At 45.1% G+C, this 14,886-nt stretch overlaps 2 protein-coding genes across 23 annotated transcripts in view; one reads left to right on the top strand and one right to left on the bottom strand.

Annotated features, from left to right (window-relative positions):
- The first annotated feature begins 1,171 nt into the window (after positions 1-1,171).
- The window catches only part of LOC126991193 (zinc finger protein 239-like), a 62,661-nt gene continuing 48,946 nt past the window's right edge, over positions 1,172-14,886 (top strand). For 2 of the 9 annotated variants that reach the window (XR_007745247.1, XR_007745250.1), the window contains exon 1: positions 1,313-2,023. The gene's annotated coding sequence lies outside the window, so the exon portion shown is untranslated. Of the gene's footprint in view, positions 2,038-2,943; positions 3,491-14,886 lie in introns of those variants that run through there. The other 7 variants (XM_050849963.1, XR_007745245.1, XR_007745249.1 and 4 more) reach the window with 7 other exon arrangements.
- LOC126991194 (uncharacterized) lies at positions 2,045-5,839 on the bottom strand. 14 transcript variants are annotated; one of them, XM_050849968.1, is made up of 4 exons: positions 5,555-5,839; positions 5,150-5,230; positions 4,907-5,068; positions 2,045-2,693 (listed from the first exon to the last, which is right to left on the bottom strand). In XM_050849968.1, the coding sequence occupies exons 1-4, from the start codon at positions 5,784-5,786 to the stop codon at positions 2,053-2,055; spliced, it is 1,116 nt and encodes a 371-aa protein (XP_050705925.1). In that variant the 5' UTR covers positions 5,787-5,839; the 3' UTR covers positions 2,045-2,052. The 14 variants fall into 14 exon arrangements, 6 of the variants coding, with proteins under 6 accessions (XP_050705925.1, XP_050705924.1, XP_050705926.1 ...); XM_050849967.1 differs by having other exon boundaries at positions 5,150-5,311; XM_050849969.1 differs by lacking the exon at positions 5,150-5,230 and adding an exon at positions 5,393-5,473.

Raw genomic sequence — 14,886 nt, forward strand, 5'->3', positions numbered from 1 at the left:
TTTTGCACAATGTAGTTTACTATTCTTCCTTAGTAGCACACTTCACTCTGACTCTTCACTGACCACTAGCTTACTATGACTGGGACTGTCCCCTCTCGCCCTCTTCTCCTATATATATCCAGAACAGTACAGTCTAGAATGTTACAGTATATTTTAGATCATACAAGAACATGTAGCAAAAGTATGTGCGAGTTGGCAACACTTCCCGCCTGGTGCCTGGCCGCGGGGCGCGGACGAGGCTTTGCTCCCCGCCCCCCTGCTCGCTTCTCCTGGAGCCTTCTAGAGGCCTATGGACGCTGGGGGAAGCTTCCAGCACAACAATATATTAGCAAATGCTTTCTACACCATATTTTTCCTAAAATAACAAATTGATATAGTGTAGATAATACCTAATAAAACATTAAAACAAATATATTTTTCTTTGCCCCTTTAGTAAATAATTTTACAATAATGAAAAGAACAAGTAAAGGCTGGATAGGGTGATGTGGCAGGTACTTCAAAAATAGTAAAGCTACCCCTGAAAAGTGACGTTTTTGGTGGGCTGCAACTAGGGATTGTCGTTTTGGACCTTTTTCTTTGTCCCGGGATTCCGGGATAAAATTAGCCCTAATCCCGGGATCCCGGGATTTCCCGGGATTTTCAATTGTCTGAAATTGCACATTATACCTAGTTTCACGTTCAGATTTTTGATGTGAAGATGATAGACATTAGTCACATTACATGTCCAACATAAAAAAAAAAAGTTATGTATCATCTTAGCAATAAGTAGCTAAAACGTTGGGAACTATGGCAACAGCGATCAGCTGTGCGGGCAGGCAAACAGACAGACAGACAGACAGTTTACTGGTAACCGTCACTGTTCGGTCACTCACGCGAGGAGGGAAAGTGTGCTGTTTTTTTTTTTTTTTTAAGCTGTCACGCTCATCTCAATGCCGTATACATACAGCAAAGTGGAATATGCAGACATGGTGTTCATTATACGGGCTCTGTTACGGGTAACGGGAGTGCCATGGCTGCTTTATAATACTCAAGAGAATACCTAAACAGTAAGTCCTTCCTTCACAGTGTTCACACACACACACAAAACACTCCTCACGGGACACCCTGTATATACATATAAATAGAAGCACAAGTTCACAAGTTCACGACTATCCTGCAGTCAATTTTTTTTTTTTTTTTATACTTAATTTCATGATTTTTCATCTCGGGATTTCCCGGGATTTGCAAAAATATCCCGGGATTATTAAACCTTGAAAATTGTCCGGGATCCCGGGATCCCGGGAAACAAACCCTATAGCTGCAACAGATGGCGCTACTTCCGCACGCCCGAGGAATTACTACATACCACTATCTCTTCGTATATAGTCTCTTTGGTTTGCACCAAGGTGGTGATGCAGTGTGTGGCAGCCGTCTGTGCTATACAAGGCTGTGATCTCTGCAGTATTTTACTTTAAGGACTAGTATTTACTCTATCTCTATATTCATTCCCATCTAGTGCTTGGGCAATGTTCTCCGTCCACACATTTTATTGTCTTATTGTCCAGGGGGAGGTACCGCCCCCTCCCTTGTTGTGCTTTCATTCCTACCATTGTATCTTTTTAGTTTCATGGTGCTACCTACACATGTACTAATAGTTGTATAATCACACGCTGTCCTGCCTGGGGGTTGGGATGGCATGTTCCTCCCTTCTCCCTTGTTGTTAACCTGCAACAATAAACTATCAGTCAATCAATCTCTTAAAAACAAAAAATAGAAACAGGCTGAAAACAGCAACTGTGAGTGGGGCATTTTTGGCAAGAGAGTATGAAATCTTCTGGGAGCCTGTTGTAGAAAACTCTCCCCAACCAAGGACATGTGTTCTCGCATTACGAAAAAGAATCTTTATTGCAACCTTCCTGTGACATCAAGATCAAGGTCAAGATCAACGGAAGAAAACGGCAACGCTGCGGAGTTTGCCACACCGCCCACGCCTCCACTCCCACCCAGTGACTCCACGCCCACACAGTGCCCCCACGCCCATCCAGTGCGTATTACAAGGTTATCATTTCAAGCTTACCTATTACAAGCTTTTTTGGGGAGGTTCAGGTGGTGGGTCAGTATTATTCCAGAATCACACCCAAGTTTACCCATGTCAAGTTTACCTGTTTCAAGCTTTTTGTGGCTGAGGTTACAGCTTGGTATTATTCCAGAATCACACCCAAGTTTACCCATGTCAAGTTTACCTGTTTCAAGCTTTTTGTGGCTGAGGTGACAGCTTGGTATTATTCCAGAATCACACCCAAGTTTACCCATGTCAAGTTTACCTGTTTCAAGCTTTTTGTGGCTGAGGTTACAGCTTGGTATTATTCCAGAATCACACCCAAGCTTACCCATGTCAAGGTTACCTGTTTCAAGCTTTTTGTGGCTGAGGTGACAGCTTGGTATTATTCCAGAATCACACCCAAGCTTACCCATATCAAGTTTACCTGTTTCAAGCTTTTTGTGGCTGAGGTGACAGCTTGGTATTATTCCAGAATCACACCCAAGCTTACCCATGTCAAGTTTACCTGTTTCAAGCTTTTTGTGGCTGAGGTGACAGCTTGGTATTATTCCAGAATCACACCCAAGTTTACCTGTTTCAAGCTTTTTGTGGCTGAGGTGACAGCTTGGTATTATTCCAGAATCACACCCAAGCTTACCCATGTCAAGTTTACCTGTTTCAAGCTTTTTGTGGCTGAGGTGACAGCTTGGTATTATTCCAAAATCACACCCAAGCTTACCCATGTCAAGTTTACCTGTTTCAAGCTTTTTGTGGCTGAGGTGACAGCTTGGTATTATTCCAGAATCACACCCAAGTTTACCTGTTTCAAGCTTTTTGTGGCTGAGGTGACAGCTTGGTATTATTCCAGAATCACACCCAAACTTACCCATGTCAAGGCTACCTGTTCCCAGCTTTTTGTGGCTGAGGTGACAGCTTGGTATTATTTCAGGGTTAATCTTAGGGAGCACCACTCCAAACCAATATTCGTAGTAAATTAGCACGTGAGAGAATTTTAATTAAAATACATTTTCGTATACGTTTTACCTTGGAGAGGGGCCAGGGGGCAAGCCTCGTTAATTATAAAGCTGGGTGGCTTGGATTTTCTAAGTCCATTGTTATTGTTTCACGAGTGCCTCTATGCGCAGACTGAGCCTCGTACCTGCCTTGCAGTGCACCATACAAACTATATAGTTCCCAAGTCAGTATGCGCATGGATCATTACGATTTTGTACATAAAACGGTCTTTATGAGTTCTACGTTATTTTCTTCGCTATATTAAAGCACATAATGGCGCAAGTATTTGTATTTTATAAATTTAAACGATTATATTCAGGATGTATTACTATGCAGGTTGAATCGCGCAAGCAGTGCCACGTAGGCATGTTTTCAGTCAGTTTTCATCGCGCCGCCGTGATGGATGGACCAGAGTCTCACTCTCTCACTCAGTATATCATTGTATTTCACCTCTCGGTAAGTGTTGACTGACTATTCAACCTCTTTATTGGTATGCATGTAGTTAGACAAAAGGACTGATTACTATCCAAAAATCGAATTGAATAATGACCCGGGCATGTGACAGATCTGTGTTTTGTGAATAGCGGTCGCATGAAGCTTGTCACGTGTCAGAAACCAACCGGATATTGTTCGACGCGCGTAATCATAGTTTAAGTAAAATGGAGGCCAGGGTGATACATAGCAATCGTTAGGTCACTAACGGGTCATATATGACAGCTGTCACAAATCTGTTGCATTTTGTACCCCAAACTACTCGGTAACAATGATCTACCATCAACTAACAAGAAGTGGATGGGTTAACCGTCAGTATTGTACCATATGTTTTTATGAAACATGACATTTCCCAAGAGTTGCTCAATTATACAGATTGGGGCGGCGGCGGTGGGGGTTGGGGGGGTTCCACTACAGTGACCATCCAATTACGCGCCCGACACTCGTCAACAGACCCGCTGTGGCGGCTGGTTGGTTATATTGGAATAAATTACAAGAGTATACGTTAGGGACTTTCCTTACTTTAGACTAGGGAATTTTCCCTATATATGATTTTTTACGGACATTTTGGAAGCCCATTTTTCAGTGATTTGGCATTCCACCACCGAAACAACAGTTTCCTACAAGGATTGATGAAGCTAACTGATGGGTTAAGAATAGTTTTAGTACCGTGCCAGTATTTCAATCCATTACCTACCTTATGAAACAACACTAGCTATTCATATATCTTTTCTACAAATGTTCAACAACCATAGTAACGCTTTCAAAATCCAATTCAAGGACTATTTATTATTGAAAATATGGGATAATATTGACAAAAGTGCAGCCTCCTGTGGCGGCAGCTGTGACGGTGGTGCAACCGGTGTTGCGAGAAATACCTCTTCACAGAAAGAAGTCGCATATACATGTGGGTCGAGGGGGGCGAAGCCCTCTTCATTAGCAGGTCGTAAAGTTCGGTTGGAGCAGTTTAAATATATTTGACATGTGGCGTGGCCTGTCAAAAATTACGCAGTGCGGGTGGGGTGGGGGGGGCCACTATGCCCACCATCCAATGACATGCCTGACATTCGTCAACAGACGGAATGCTAGGTCATATTGCAATAGACTACAAGAGTATGCGTTAGGGACTTTCCCTACTTTTGAGATTATGGAATTTTCCCTGTTTTAGGGATTTTTCTAGGGAAATTTTGGAAGCCCATTTTTCAGTGATTAAGCTTCCCCCCCCCAAAACCCCGGCTCCCCACAGGTCCCCAGGCTTGTCTTGGTGGGGTAGGGGGGCTGGGGTGTTGGAGGGGGTGGAGTGTACTTCTTAAGATTTACCGAGGTGACAGATTGGTAATATTCCAGAATCACACCCAAGCTTACCCATGTCAAGTTTACCTGTTTCAAGCTTTTTGTGGCTGAGGTGACAGCTTGGTATTATTCCAGAATCACACCCAAGCTTACCCATGTCAAGTTTACCTGTTTCAAGCTTTTTGTGGCTGAGGTTACAGCTTGGTATTATTCCAGAATCACACCCAAGCTTACCCATGTCAAGTTTACCTGTTTCAAGCTTTTTGTGGCTGAGGTGACAGCTTGGTATTATTCCAGAATCACACCCAAGCTTACCCATGTCAAGTTAACCTGTTTCAAGCTTTTTGTGGCTGAGGTTACAGCTTGGTATTATTCCAGAATCACACCCAAGCTTACCCATGTCAAGTTTACCTGATTCAAGCTTTTTGTGGCTGAGGTGACAGCTTGGTATTATTCCAGAATCACACCCAAGCTTACCCATGTCAAGTTTACCTGTTTCAAGCTTTTTGTGGCTGAGGTGACAGCTTGGTATTATTCCAGAATCACACCCAAGCTTACCCATGTCAAATTAACCTGTTTCAAGCTTTTTGTGGCTGAGGTTACAGCTTGGTATTATTCCAGAATCACACCCAAGCTTACCCATGTCAAGTTTACCTGATTCAAGCTTTTTGTGGCTGAGGTGACAGTTTGGTATTATTCCAGAATCACACCCAAGCTTACCCGTGTCAAGTTTACCTGTTTCAAGCTTTTTGTGGCTGAGGTGACAGCTTGGTATTATTCCAGAATCACACCCAAGCTTACCCATGTCAAGTTTACCTGTTTCAAGCTTTTTGTGGCTGAGGTGACAGCTTGGTATTATTCCAGAATCACACCCAAGCTTACCCATGTCAAGTTTACCTGTTTCAAGCTTTTTGTGGCTGAGGTGACAGCTTGGTATTATTCCAGAATCACACCCAAGCTTACCCATGTCAAGTTTACCTGTTTCAAGCTTTTTGTGGCTGAGGTGACAGATTGGTATTATTCCAGAATCACACCCAAGCTTACCCATGTCAAGTTTTCCTGTTTCCGTTCACCGGTGATGAGGTTTCAGGCCCCGGTCCGCCGCCGCAGCAGCGCTCCACAGGGCCGCCAACATTACAACAGTAACATTAGCACCTAAAGTTGTCCTCAATCCTCACCAGGGTTGTTGATTTTTTTTAAATAAAAAAATTGGATATTTTTATTCAAATCAGATTTTTTTATCTAAGTTGATTTTTTATATTTTCTTATAAATGAAAATAATTAAATGAACGTAAACCTCAATATTGTCTACATTAGTTTAAAACACATGTTGGAGTAACCTTGTATCATATTACATCGTGATAAGTAACCTGGCTGGCTGTTTGAGCCAGTCCTAAGACTGACCAGCTGCAGCCAGCCAGCCAGCCATGGCCAGCACCACACCACAACTCTGTCTACTCTCTTAACAGTCTAACCAGATCATATCATGTTTTGGACATGTCCTCACTGAAATTGCTCAAAGAAAAATGACAGCAGCTTCAAATCAAAGTATCAGAAAAGACTGTGGATGATCTATGTGTGCATGTGAAGTAATTCCTTGAAAAATAGGAGTATATGTTTCAATTATTTCCTTTACTGCAACCCTGATCCTTACGTTTGTAAAGTCGTAGGATTTAGTGAATAAGTGAGTCTTCAGCGCTTTCTTGAAGATTGCCAGACTGCCACTGTTCTTAACCTGTAGAGTACCATTGACGCGTCTCACGCGTTAAAACCGATTTGCAATCATATACCATTGACGCGTCAGACGCGTTTGCAAATTATCGTAATTAATTGCAATTGAAAGGACGCTCCCGTGCGCATCTATACACTCATATGGGTCAGAGCGTTGACTTGTGAGTCGGCCTAGCCTCTCCCAGGCCAATATGCCCCCAGGGGTGACGTCGACCCACATGGAAAGTGAATTTGGGCGTGTGACACGAACAAAATCAAGTCCGAAACAAAGTGAAAACGTTCTATAATCATTGTGAGGTCAGCCGAGTAGTGACCTTGAGCCAGTCACACACACACACACACACACACACATTCCATCACAGCTGAATTGATTCTTCTCGGCACCCGGTACTGGTACCAGGTGCCGAGAAGAATCAATTCAGCCGGCACCCGGTACTGGTACCAGGTGCCGAGAAGAATCGATTCAGCCGGCACCCGGTACCAGTACCCAGTGCCGGGAAGACTCATGATCACTTGGCGCTGACCATTACCACTAGTGCTGGTACTGTTTGGATCTTGGTGACGCTGGGGGGCGTGCGGCCTCGCCAGTCGCCGTGCAGTATGGGCCCTGTTGAGACGATAAGCCTTGAATGTTGTGCTCGCTGCTGAGTCTCTGCCTCGCTGACCGTCTTTCCAAGTTCCCACCATTTTGTCCTGCTTTTCGTTTCCATCGTAGCTCCCGTCTCCATTATTTTATCATTGGATTTGTTTATTGGATTTACTGGATAATTCTTCATGTCCGATTCTTTTTTAGGTTGCTAATATATATCGTTATTGTTATTAGACTATGATCGAGTACATCCATAATATCTACACATGCTATTTTTTTTTTATCGAAAAAATAAATAATCACTTCATTCAGAGAGAGAGAGAGAGAGAGAAACATCCTAATTGAGGGCCGAAACAAAGGAGAGAAACAAGTCCGCTGTGTGTGTGTGTGTGTGTGTGTGTCACACACACACACACACACACAGTAGACTTTTTTCTCTCATTTATTTCTGCCCTCAATTAGGATGTTTCTTCTGTTGTACTTGTAATGTGTATATTATAACATACATGTGAATGTGTGAATGTATGTCGCAACGCCATGGCATAGCCGCCACGGAGGATGTTTATTAACACGTCAGGGCATAGGTTGTGCTTAGGAAGTGTTCCTTGCCGTGAGAACGGTGCTTATTCAGCAAGCCTGCTGCACTGGGCCGCTCCTGTACCGAGAGAAGCCGGCAGAATATAGCGGCGTGGCGAGAGCAGAGGACTGCTCGGAGGTGTGCGTGACTCCTCCACACTGTTGTAAGACTGTGAATAAAGTTATAAAGCCACAACTGTTTTAATTACATGAGAGAGAGAGAGAGAGAGAGAGAGAGAGTAAATTAAGTGAACTCAAAGTGAACTAACGGCTACCGCTCGGCCAACTAAAAGGCTATCGTGTTATCTAGCGACGACTTAAGTCAACTGGAGAAAGCAGGCAACGGTACACCGGACCTGACGTGAGATAACAGTTCGCGCCTTAAATATGAACAACAACACTTAAAAACAGCTAACAAAAAGGTTAACAAAAGTGGTGAACAGCGGCTTCTGGACCTTCTCCGAAGTGTTCCATATGTGTTATCTCTCTCTCTCTTAACACTTAACACTTAACGGCCACAAGTGTCGTCAAGGGGCAGACAGGAAAGTGTGCAAGAACGCTGACACAAGCAGCACCATTCCCCCCGCCCCGTGCGAGTTGAGTCAGCACAAGCCACCACACCGCCCCGTGCGCCGCATGCAGCCCTGCGCGCCCCTGTAAACATGTAAATATTAATCCTAAATATCTATCCGTTTCCACTTCTTCTCCTTCTATCTGTATAAATCCTTTTGTGACTAGGCAACCTCATGAACGAAAGATGACGCACATAGCTTGTGCGGCTGCCGAGGGCAGTCATCATTTCGTCTCGATAGAGTTCACATCTCACGCTCCGTGTAAGACACAAAACCAGTAAAAAGACAAGTTAAGCAAGGACTTTAACTCCAAACCTGCTAAACTTATATTGGTGGCAGCGGTTACAAAGCGATTACAAAGCGATTACAAAGCGATTACAAAGGATTTATCATCAAATAATACTGGCCTACACAAAGTGCCTCAAATTACGTGGTGACTCCATACCAGTGAACCAGTGTGAACTCCAGCACAATCGCAAAATCCAGCACACCCTATCTACAATTACGGGATTACTACACTCCCTATGAGACGACTACAAGCCCCATCGCTCGTACTTGCACCTACAAAAGAGGTCATCACCTACGTTGTATCACCAAAACAACAATCTTTGCCACCACGCAGCAAACGTCCGTGACCAGTCTACGCAAAAATCCCACCTCAATTAACGGGATTAACCCCTGCCGAGCTCCCCCAACCCTGTATCTTCACAGTCACAAGAGGAGGAAGAGGAAGCCGTATTAGTAGTGAAGCGGTAGTAGCCGCGGCCAGGCAGCTCAAATCAACGCGTCAGCGGTCAGCGTCAGCGTGCCGTCAATCAAAGCATCGGCAACACCCACCCCCGGCTAGTGGAACACGCTGCACAATTTTGGTTTGTCACCTGAACTATCACTCAAGTAAGACGAAACGTTGTTCCATAATTTAGTACATGTACTGTCGAAACCCCCCACTTCAAATAACATTCTCACCCTCGTCTCCCATTCTCCACTAATTTACCCAAATATAATCGCCATTTCATTTGTTCTTAATCCCTTACACGGATTACATTTAAATTCCTATCCCTACTCTCTTGTATTCAATACCGTTCGCCTTCAGCGCTCCTCCCCTCCCCGTTCACCAGCCCTACCCCTCTTTCGCCGGCGGCAGCCACGTCTTGCTGATCCCAGTGATATGTGTCGCCATCTGCACATCTGCTGATCCCAGTCATTTATGCCCTTGTACCGCCCCACTCTTTCCTCAAGCGACCTCACGACTGCTTCACACCCAAGGTATCTTCCCATTTCCTTACGGATTACCTACGAATCTTCCTATAAACTTCCCTTTAATCTTACTAAAAATTTCCCTTCCTATAATTTTCCTTATATACGTCCTAATATCTCCCCTACATTTCAGCTTGTGCCGGTGAGCAGAGAGAAGTGAGTTAACCCACATCTCCTGCGTCCCAGTCTCCCCCCTCACCATACATCAGCCATACCATCATGCTCTGGTCTCCTTACAAATGCATCAGACACAGCTAAGTGACTCCCCCGTCTAACTCCCCATGTCCCAGGATCGAAAATTGGAAGAGGCTCTATCCTCTGCCTTCAGTGGTTTAACGATTGATACTCCCCATCACACAGTCCTCCGTTCAGGAGCTGCTTATCCAAAACCTATTCCCCCAGCACCCCCATTACCTCCTGCTGAGCAGCTCCCCTCAGACTTCTCACCAGAGCCTTCCCAGACTACTTCTTCCCAGACAGAACAGCACCAAAGTGACCCAACCATGAGTGACAAACCTCAAAACGTCATTTTAAGGGGCGAGGATAAAAATCCAAAATCTACGTGCTCTGAGGAGACCGGCCCCGACGTCCTAAATAACCTGCAGAGGGTAGAGGATGCTTTACCAAATTCCATTATACAAATGAAAAGGAGAAATTGGCCCACCTTACGACAGCATCCACATGGGCCCTTGTCGGGCTCAATCCATTATAAAAGTGACGATTCAAGAAAGCCAAAACATATGATGAAGCGGCGAATCTCATCAACCATTTCGGCTCCACATGCAAACAAGGTGCCCTGTCAGTCTTGTTCCGCCTAGCGGCTACCTACCGTCCCAAAATAAAGGCTAATATTGCAGTGGATGACTGTTTAGGCGTCATGGTGGAGCCTTCACAGAGTTTGAAACCCAATTCCGTCACTCCCGTGGACTACCGATGAAAATGAACCTTGAGGATGTGAGCCGCCTTTTCTCATACTTTGTCTTTCTCCTCAATTGCACGGAGACACTCTTCAAAGAGTTACAAAAGGAAGAACCCCTACCAAAAGGTAGAACCCTTTTCAACCACATCAGTCCCCTGTCGGGACGAGAGCCACCAACAGAACCCCCATCCTCAGCGGTGAGGGGTGTCAGACTTCAGAGGGGGCGTCCCCAAAGTCGCTCCCCGACCGGAGCTCAGACCCCTAGGAACCGCTCTGCCACACCAGCGGCCGCCGCCCTTACACTAGAGGCAGGGGTCGCGTGGCTATAACACTCAATATTGTTACAACTGCAGAATCACAGGACACCATACACGTAATTGCTGGTACGGCAGCAACACCCAACAGTCAAATCAATATTGTTCCTACCATCAGACATCAGGCCATAACACCCAGGATTGCCGTGAGGCCCCGGGAGGTACCTCGTCGGGGAAGCCTCGCGCGCCATGTCTCCCGCAATAACATAGGCTCAGGTACAAAATCACACCAGGTGCGTGGTATTCATACAACACCCCTAACCCGCACACCTTTAAACAAACCAAGTACATCCACAGCTCATTTTGACATTGAAACCCAACCTACGGATGTTGAAACCACTACCATGAAACACCACCGCATTGCTCTTTATCCCCAATCCTCCCTTGCCATGACTGTCCCTGCTAAGTGTAATGGTCGCCAAATTAGTGTTTTCATGGACACAGGGGCATGTCCCAATATCATAAACATCGGTACATTGCGTGCTTTACATGACGCAAAGACAACCTTGGTATTGGAACCTCCCTGCCTAAAATTAAGTGGACTAGATGACACATCATTTAAAGTAGTTGGACACACCCCCTTGTCTATCCAGTTGGCTAACTCCCTGTCCCCGATTACAGCCACCTTTCATGTGTGTCATGGTTTGAATATCCCAGGTGATATTCTTTTGGGTCTTCAATCTATGCGGGAACACTGCTTGTCCCTAGCTCCAGCAGAAGATTGTGTTTACCAACATGAAACACCAATTAGAACACTCACGGCCCCAAAGCCATTGTTGTGCACTTCTCCCTCCGCCGATGGAGAATATACTCATCTTTCTAGCGTGGCCCAGCGGTCACTGGTTGATACTTCATCTCCAGCAGTGCATGTTATTAAGGAACAAAGTGCATCATCCTCCAATACATTACCTCCCTCTCCCTCTTCTTCCTCTTCGCAAGAGCATTTGAGGGTCCACGGCGTTCTGGCGAATGACGTCACGTTAGAAGGACGTGGATCAGCTATGCTTCAAATGCGTCTTGCTGGTATAAGTGATGAATGTGAGGCTATCTGTATGAGTGAGAGCTTGAAGATGAATGCCATGACTATGGAGGATGCACTTTGCAAAGTAGATAAAAATGGTCAAACCTTCCTAATAATGCACAACTCATCCCCATACGTACGCAAGTTCCGTCACGGGACATGCGTCGTTGACTTTGAAGTTCTACCTGAACGCATAGGTAGCGTACAGGAATCAGCGATCATCTCCCCCTCTGAGATCTTGCGGAGTGATCATCATAAACAAAAAGTAAATGATTACCTAGCTACTCATCTCGAAGATCTGGCTTTTCCAGAAGCAAGGGAGAAATTGCACAACCTACTAGAGACATACCATTCCATTGTCAGTCTGCCGGATGATCCTATTGGATCCACAAATGTTTTAACACATTCAATACCGGTTGATCCCAATACCAACCCCATCTATGTGCCTGCATACAGAACACCACACTCTCAAAGGCCTATCCTAGATACTGCAGTCAAAGACATGTTAGCATCAGGTATTATAGAACACACTACTTCTCCCTGGAACTTTCCCATTTTCCTTGTGAAGAAGAAAAACGGCCAATTTCGGCCAGTTGTAGACTACAGGAAACTAAATGCTGTTTCGCACCCTCAAAGATACCCCTTACCTCACTTGCAGGATATTTTAAGCAGCATGGGCACCAACAACAAGGTTTTCACGACCTTAGATTTAGCAAGTGGCTATTGGCAGGTAGACCTCGATGAGCATAGTAAACCGCTTACAGCCTTCTCTACCCCTTCGGGTCACTGGCAGTTTCGTAAACTCCCCTTTGGAGTTAGTGGTGCGCCACTAACGTTCCAAAGGCTAGTCAACAAAGTCTTGCATGGCCTCCTTGGCAAACAGGTTTTCGCCTTTATAGATGACATCATCATAGTGTCACAGGATGTCGACTCACATTACCTTACTACAAGAAGTATTTGATCGCCTTTACCAGGCAGGTCTAACTCTGCGTTTCCCAAAATGTCATTTTTGCGTCCAAGCATCACATACTTAGGCCATGTACTAGATCAGAATGGTGTACATACGACTCCTGACAAAGTCAAGGCTATTTTTAACTATCCTGTGCCAACAGACGTGAAATCTGTCCGCTCCTTCCTAGGACTGTCCGGGTACTATCGATCCTTTATCAAGGACTATTCACGCATTGCAAGACCCTCACTCAACTTTTGCGCAAAGACTCCACATTTACATGGGGGCGGAACATCAGGAAGCTTTTGATTCCTTAGAACAACACTAACATCCCCGCCTGTCCTGGCCTACCCAGACCACACAAAGACTTTTCCTGTACACAGATGCTTGTGGCAAGGGCCTAGGAGCCGCTCTCATGCAATATGATGTTAGAAATAAATTACAACCTCTAGCATATGCAAGTCGCACGCTCAACAAAGCAGAATCAAACTACAGTACTACCCACCTTGAGGCCCTTGCGGTCGTGTGGGCATTACGTCATTTTCGTGACATCATTTATGGCTACAATATCCATGTCAGAACCGACCACGCAGCCGTGGTGGAATTATTCAATACTAAAACCCTCACGGGAAATTGGCCCGATGGAGCCTCATTGTCCAAGACTTTAATCCCTCATTTGCTCATGTCCCTGGAGCAGTAAATCAGGTAGCGGACGCCCTATCCAGAAATATCGGCGCGATAATGGACATGGATGTAGATCATTTTGAAGACCCAAGTCGAACTCATGACCCAACTTTGAATGATTCCATACGCGCAGCGCAACAAACAGATAACTTCTGTCAACCCATCCTATACTATCTGCAGAGTGGCGACCCCAATTCCTTGCCACCGCTCCCTGTACCCTTAACTGACTTTGATCTCAACGACGGCATCCTCGTCAGGAATACATACATCACAACTAAATACGGTCCGCATAGGGAAGTTACACAAATCGTCGTACCAGAAAGCCTAGTCTCTATGATCTTGCATAACATACATTCTTCCCCTCATGCAGGCCATCCTGGAAAAAGTAGAGCTTTGATGCAAGCCCGTTTGTTATATTATTGGCCACGTATGCGGCTCGACATCATTGATTACATCAACAACTGCCACACTTGTGCGGAAAATTATGGATCCATTACTCAGCAAGTCCCCATCAAAAGCTAACCCATACCTTTAGAGCCATGGGATACCATTGCTATTGACCTATTACAATTACCCCAAACTACTGAAGGCCACAAATACCTATTGGTTGCCATTGATCATTTCAGTCGTTTCTCGGTTCTAGTTCCCATAGTGGACAAGCAAGCCACTACTGTGGCTAAAGCTCTCATTGATGAAGTCTTTTGTAAATATAACACCCCTAAAGTCCTCCTCTCAGATAATGGCACAGAATTTAACAATAAAATCTTGGAGGCAATCTGCAAGGAATACCAAGTTGATAAGGTAAATACCATGGCTTATCATCCAGCTTCCAATGGCATGGTCGAGCGACAAAATCGAAAAATCATTCAGACACTTCGCTCTCTGGTCGGTGATGTCTCAGTAACTTGGCACGAATGGATGCCTCAGGTAATGGCTTCTCTTAACTCATCTCTCCATAAATCAATAGGTGACACACCTCATTTTGTCATTTTTGGCCAGGACCATCGATTGCCGTACTCATTCCTCCTCAAAGAGGACACACCCATCTATAATTTTGATGACTACGTCCGAGTCAGAGGGACAGACTTCCAGAAGATCTATAAACGGGTTACCTCCAACATCGAGGATAGCAAGGCTGCCATGAATGCGTCACAATGGAAATCAGCAACCGACAAATTATTGGTCACAGGGGACATTGTCTATTTAAAAATTCAGGAACCCAAAAACAAACTAGCACCTCGCTTTGAGGGACCGTACCGAGTACTGTCCTACGACAAAGGGAATAAGGTCAAGATCCGCCACCTGACTACCTTGGAAACGAAGCTTGCACACCTAGACCACCTAAAACGCACTAACCGACCTTCTTCCTCAACCTGTGAGGAGTCGACCCCTGCGCCTGACGACCCTCTAACGACACCGACAAATACTCCAGGCCCAGCTGAGGTGGACACTACC

Source organism: Eriocheir sinensis, unplaced genomic scaffold, assembly GCF_024679095.1.
Source record: "Eriocheir sinensis breed Jianghai 21 unplaced genomic scaffold, ASM2467909v1 Scaffold25, whole genome shotgun sequence".
Lineage (NCBI taxonomy): Eukaryota > Metazoa > Arthropoda > Malacostraca > Decapoda > Varunidae > Eriocheir > Eriocheir sinensis.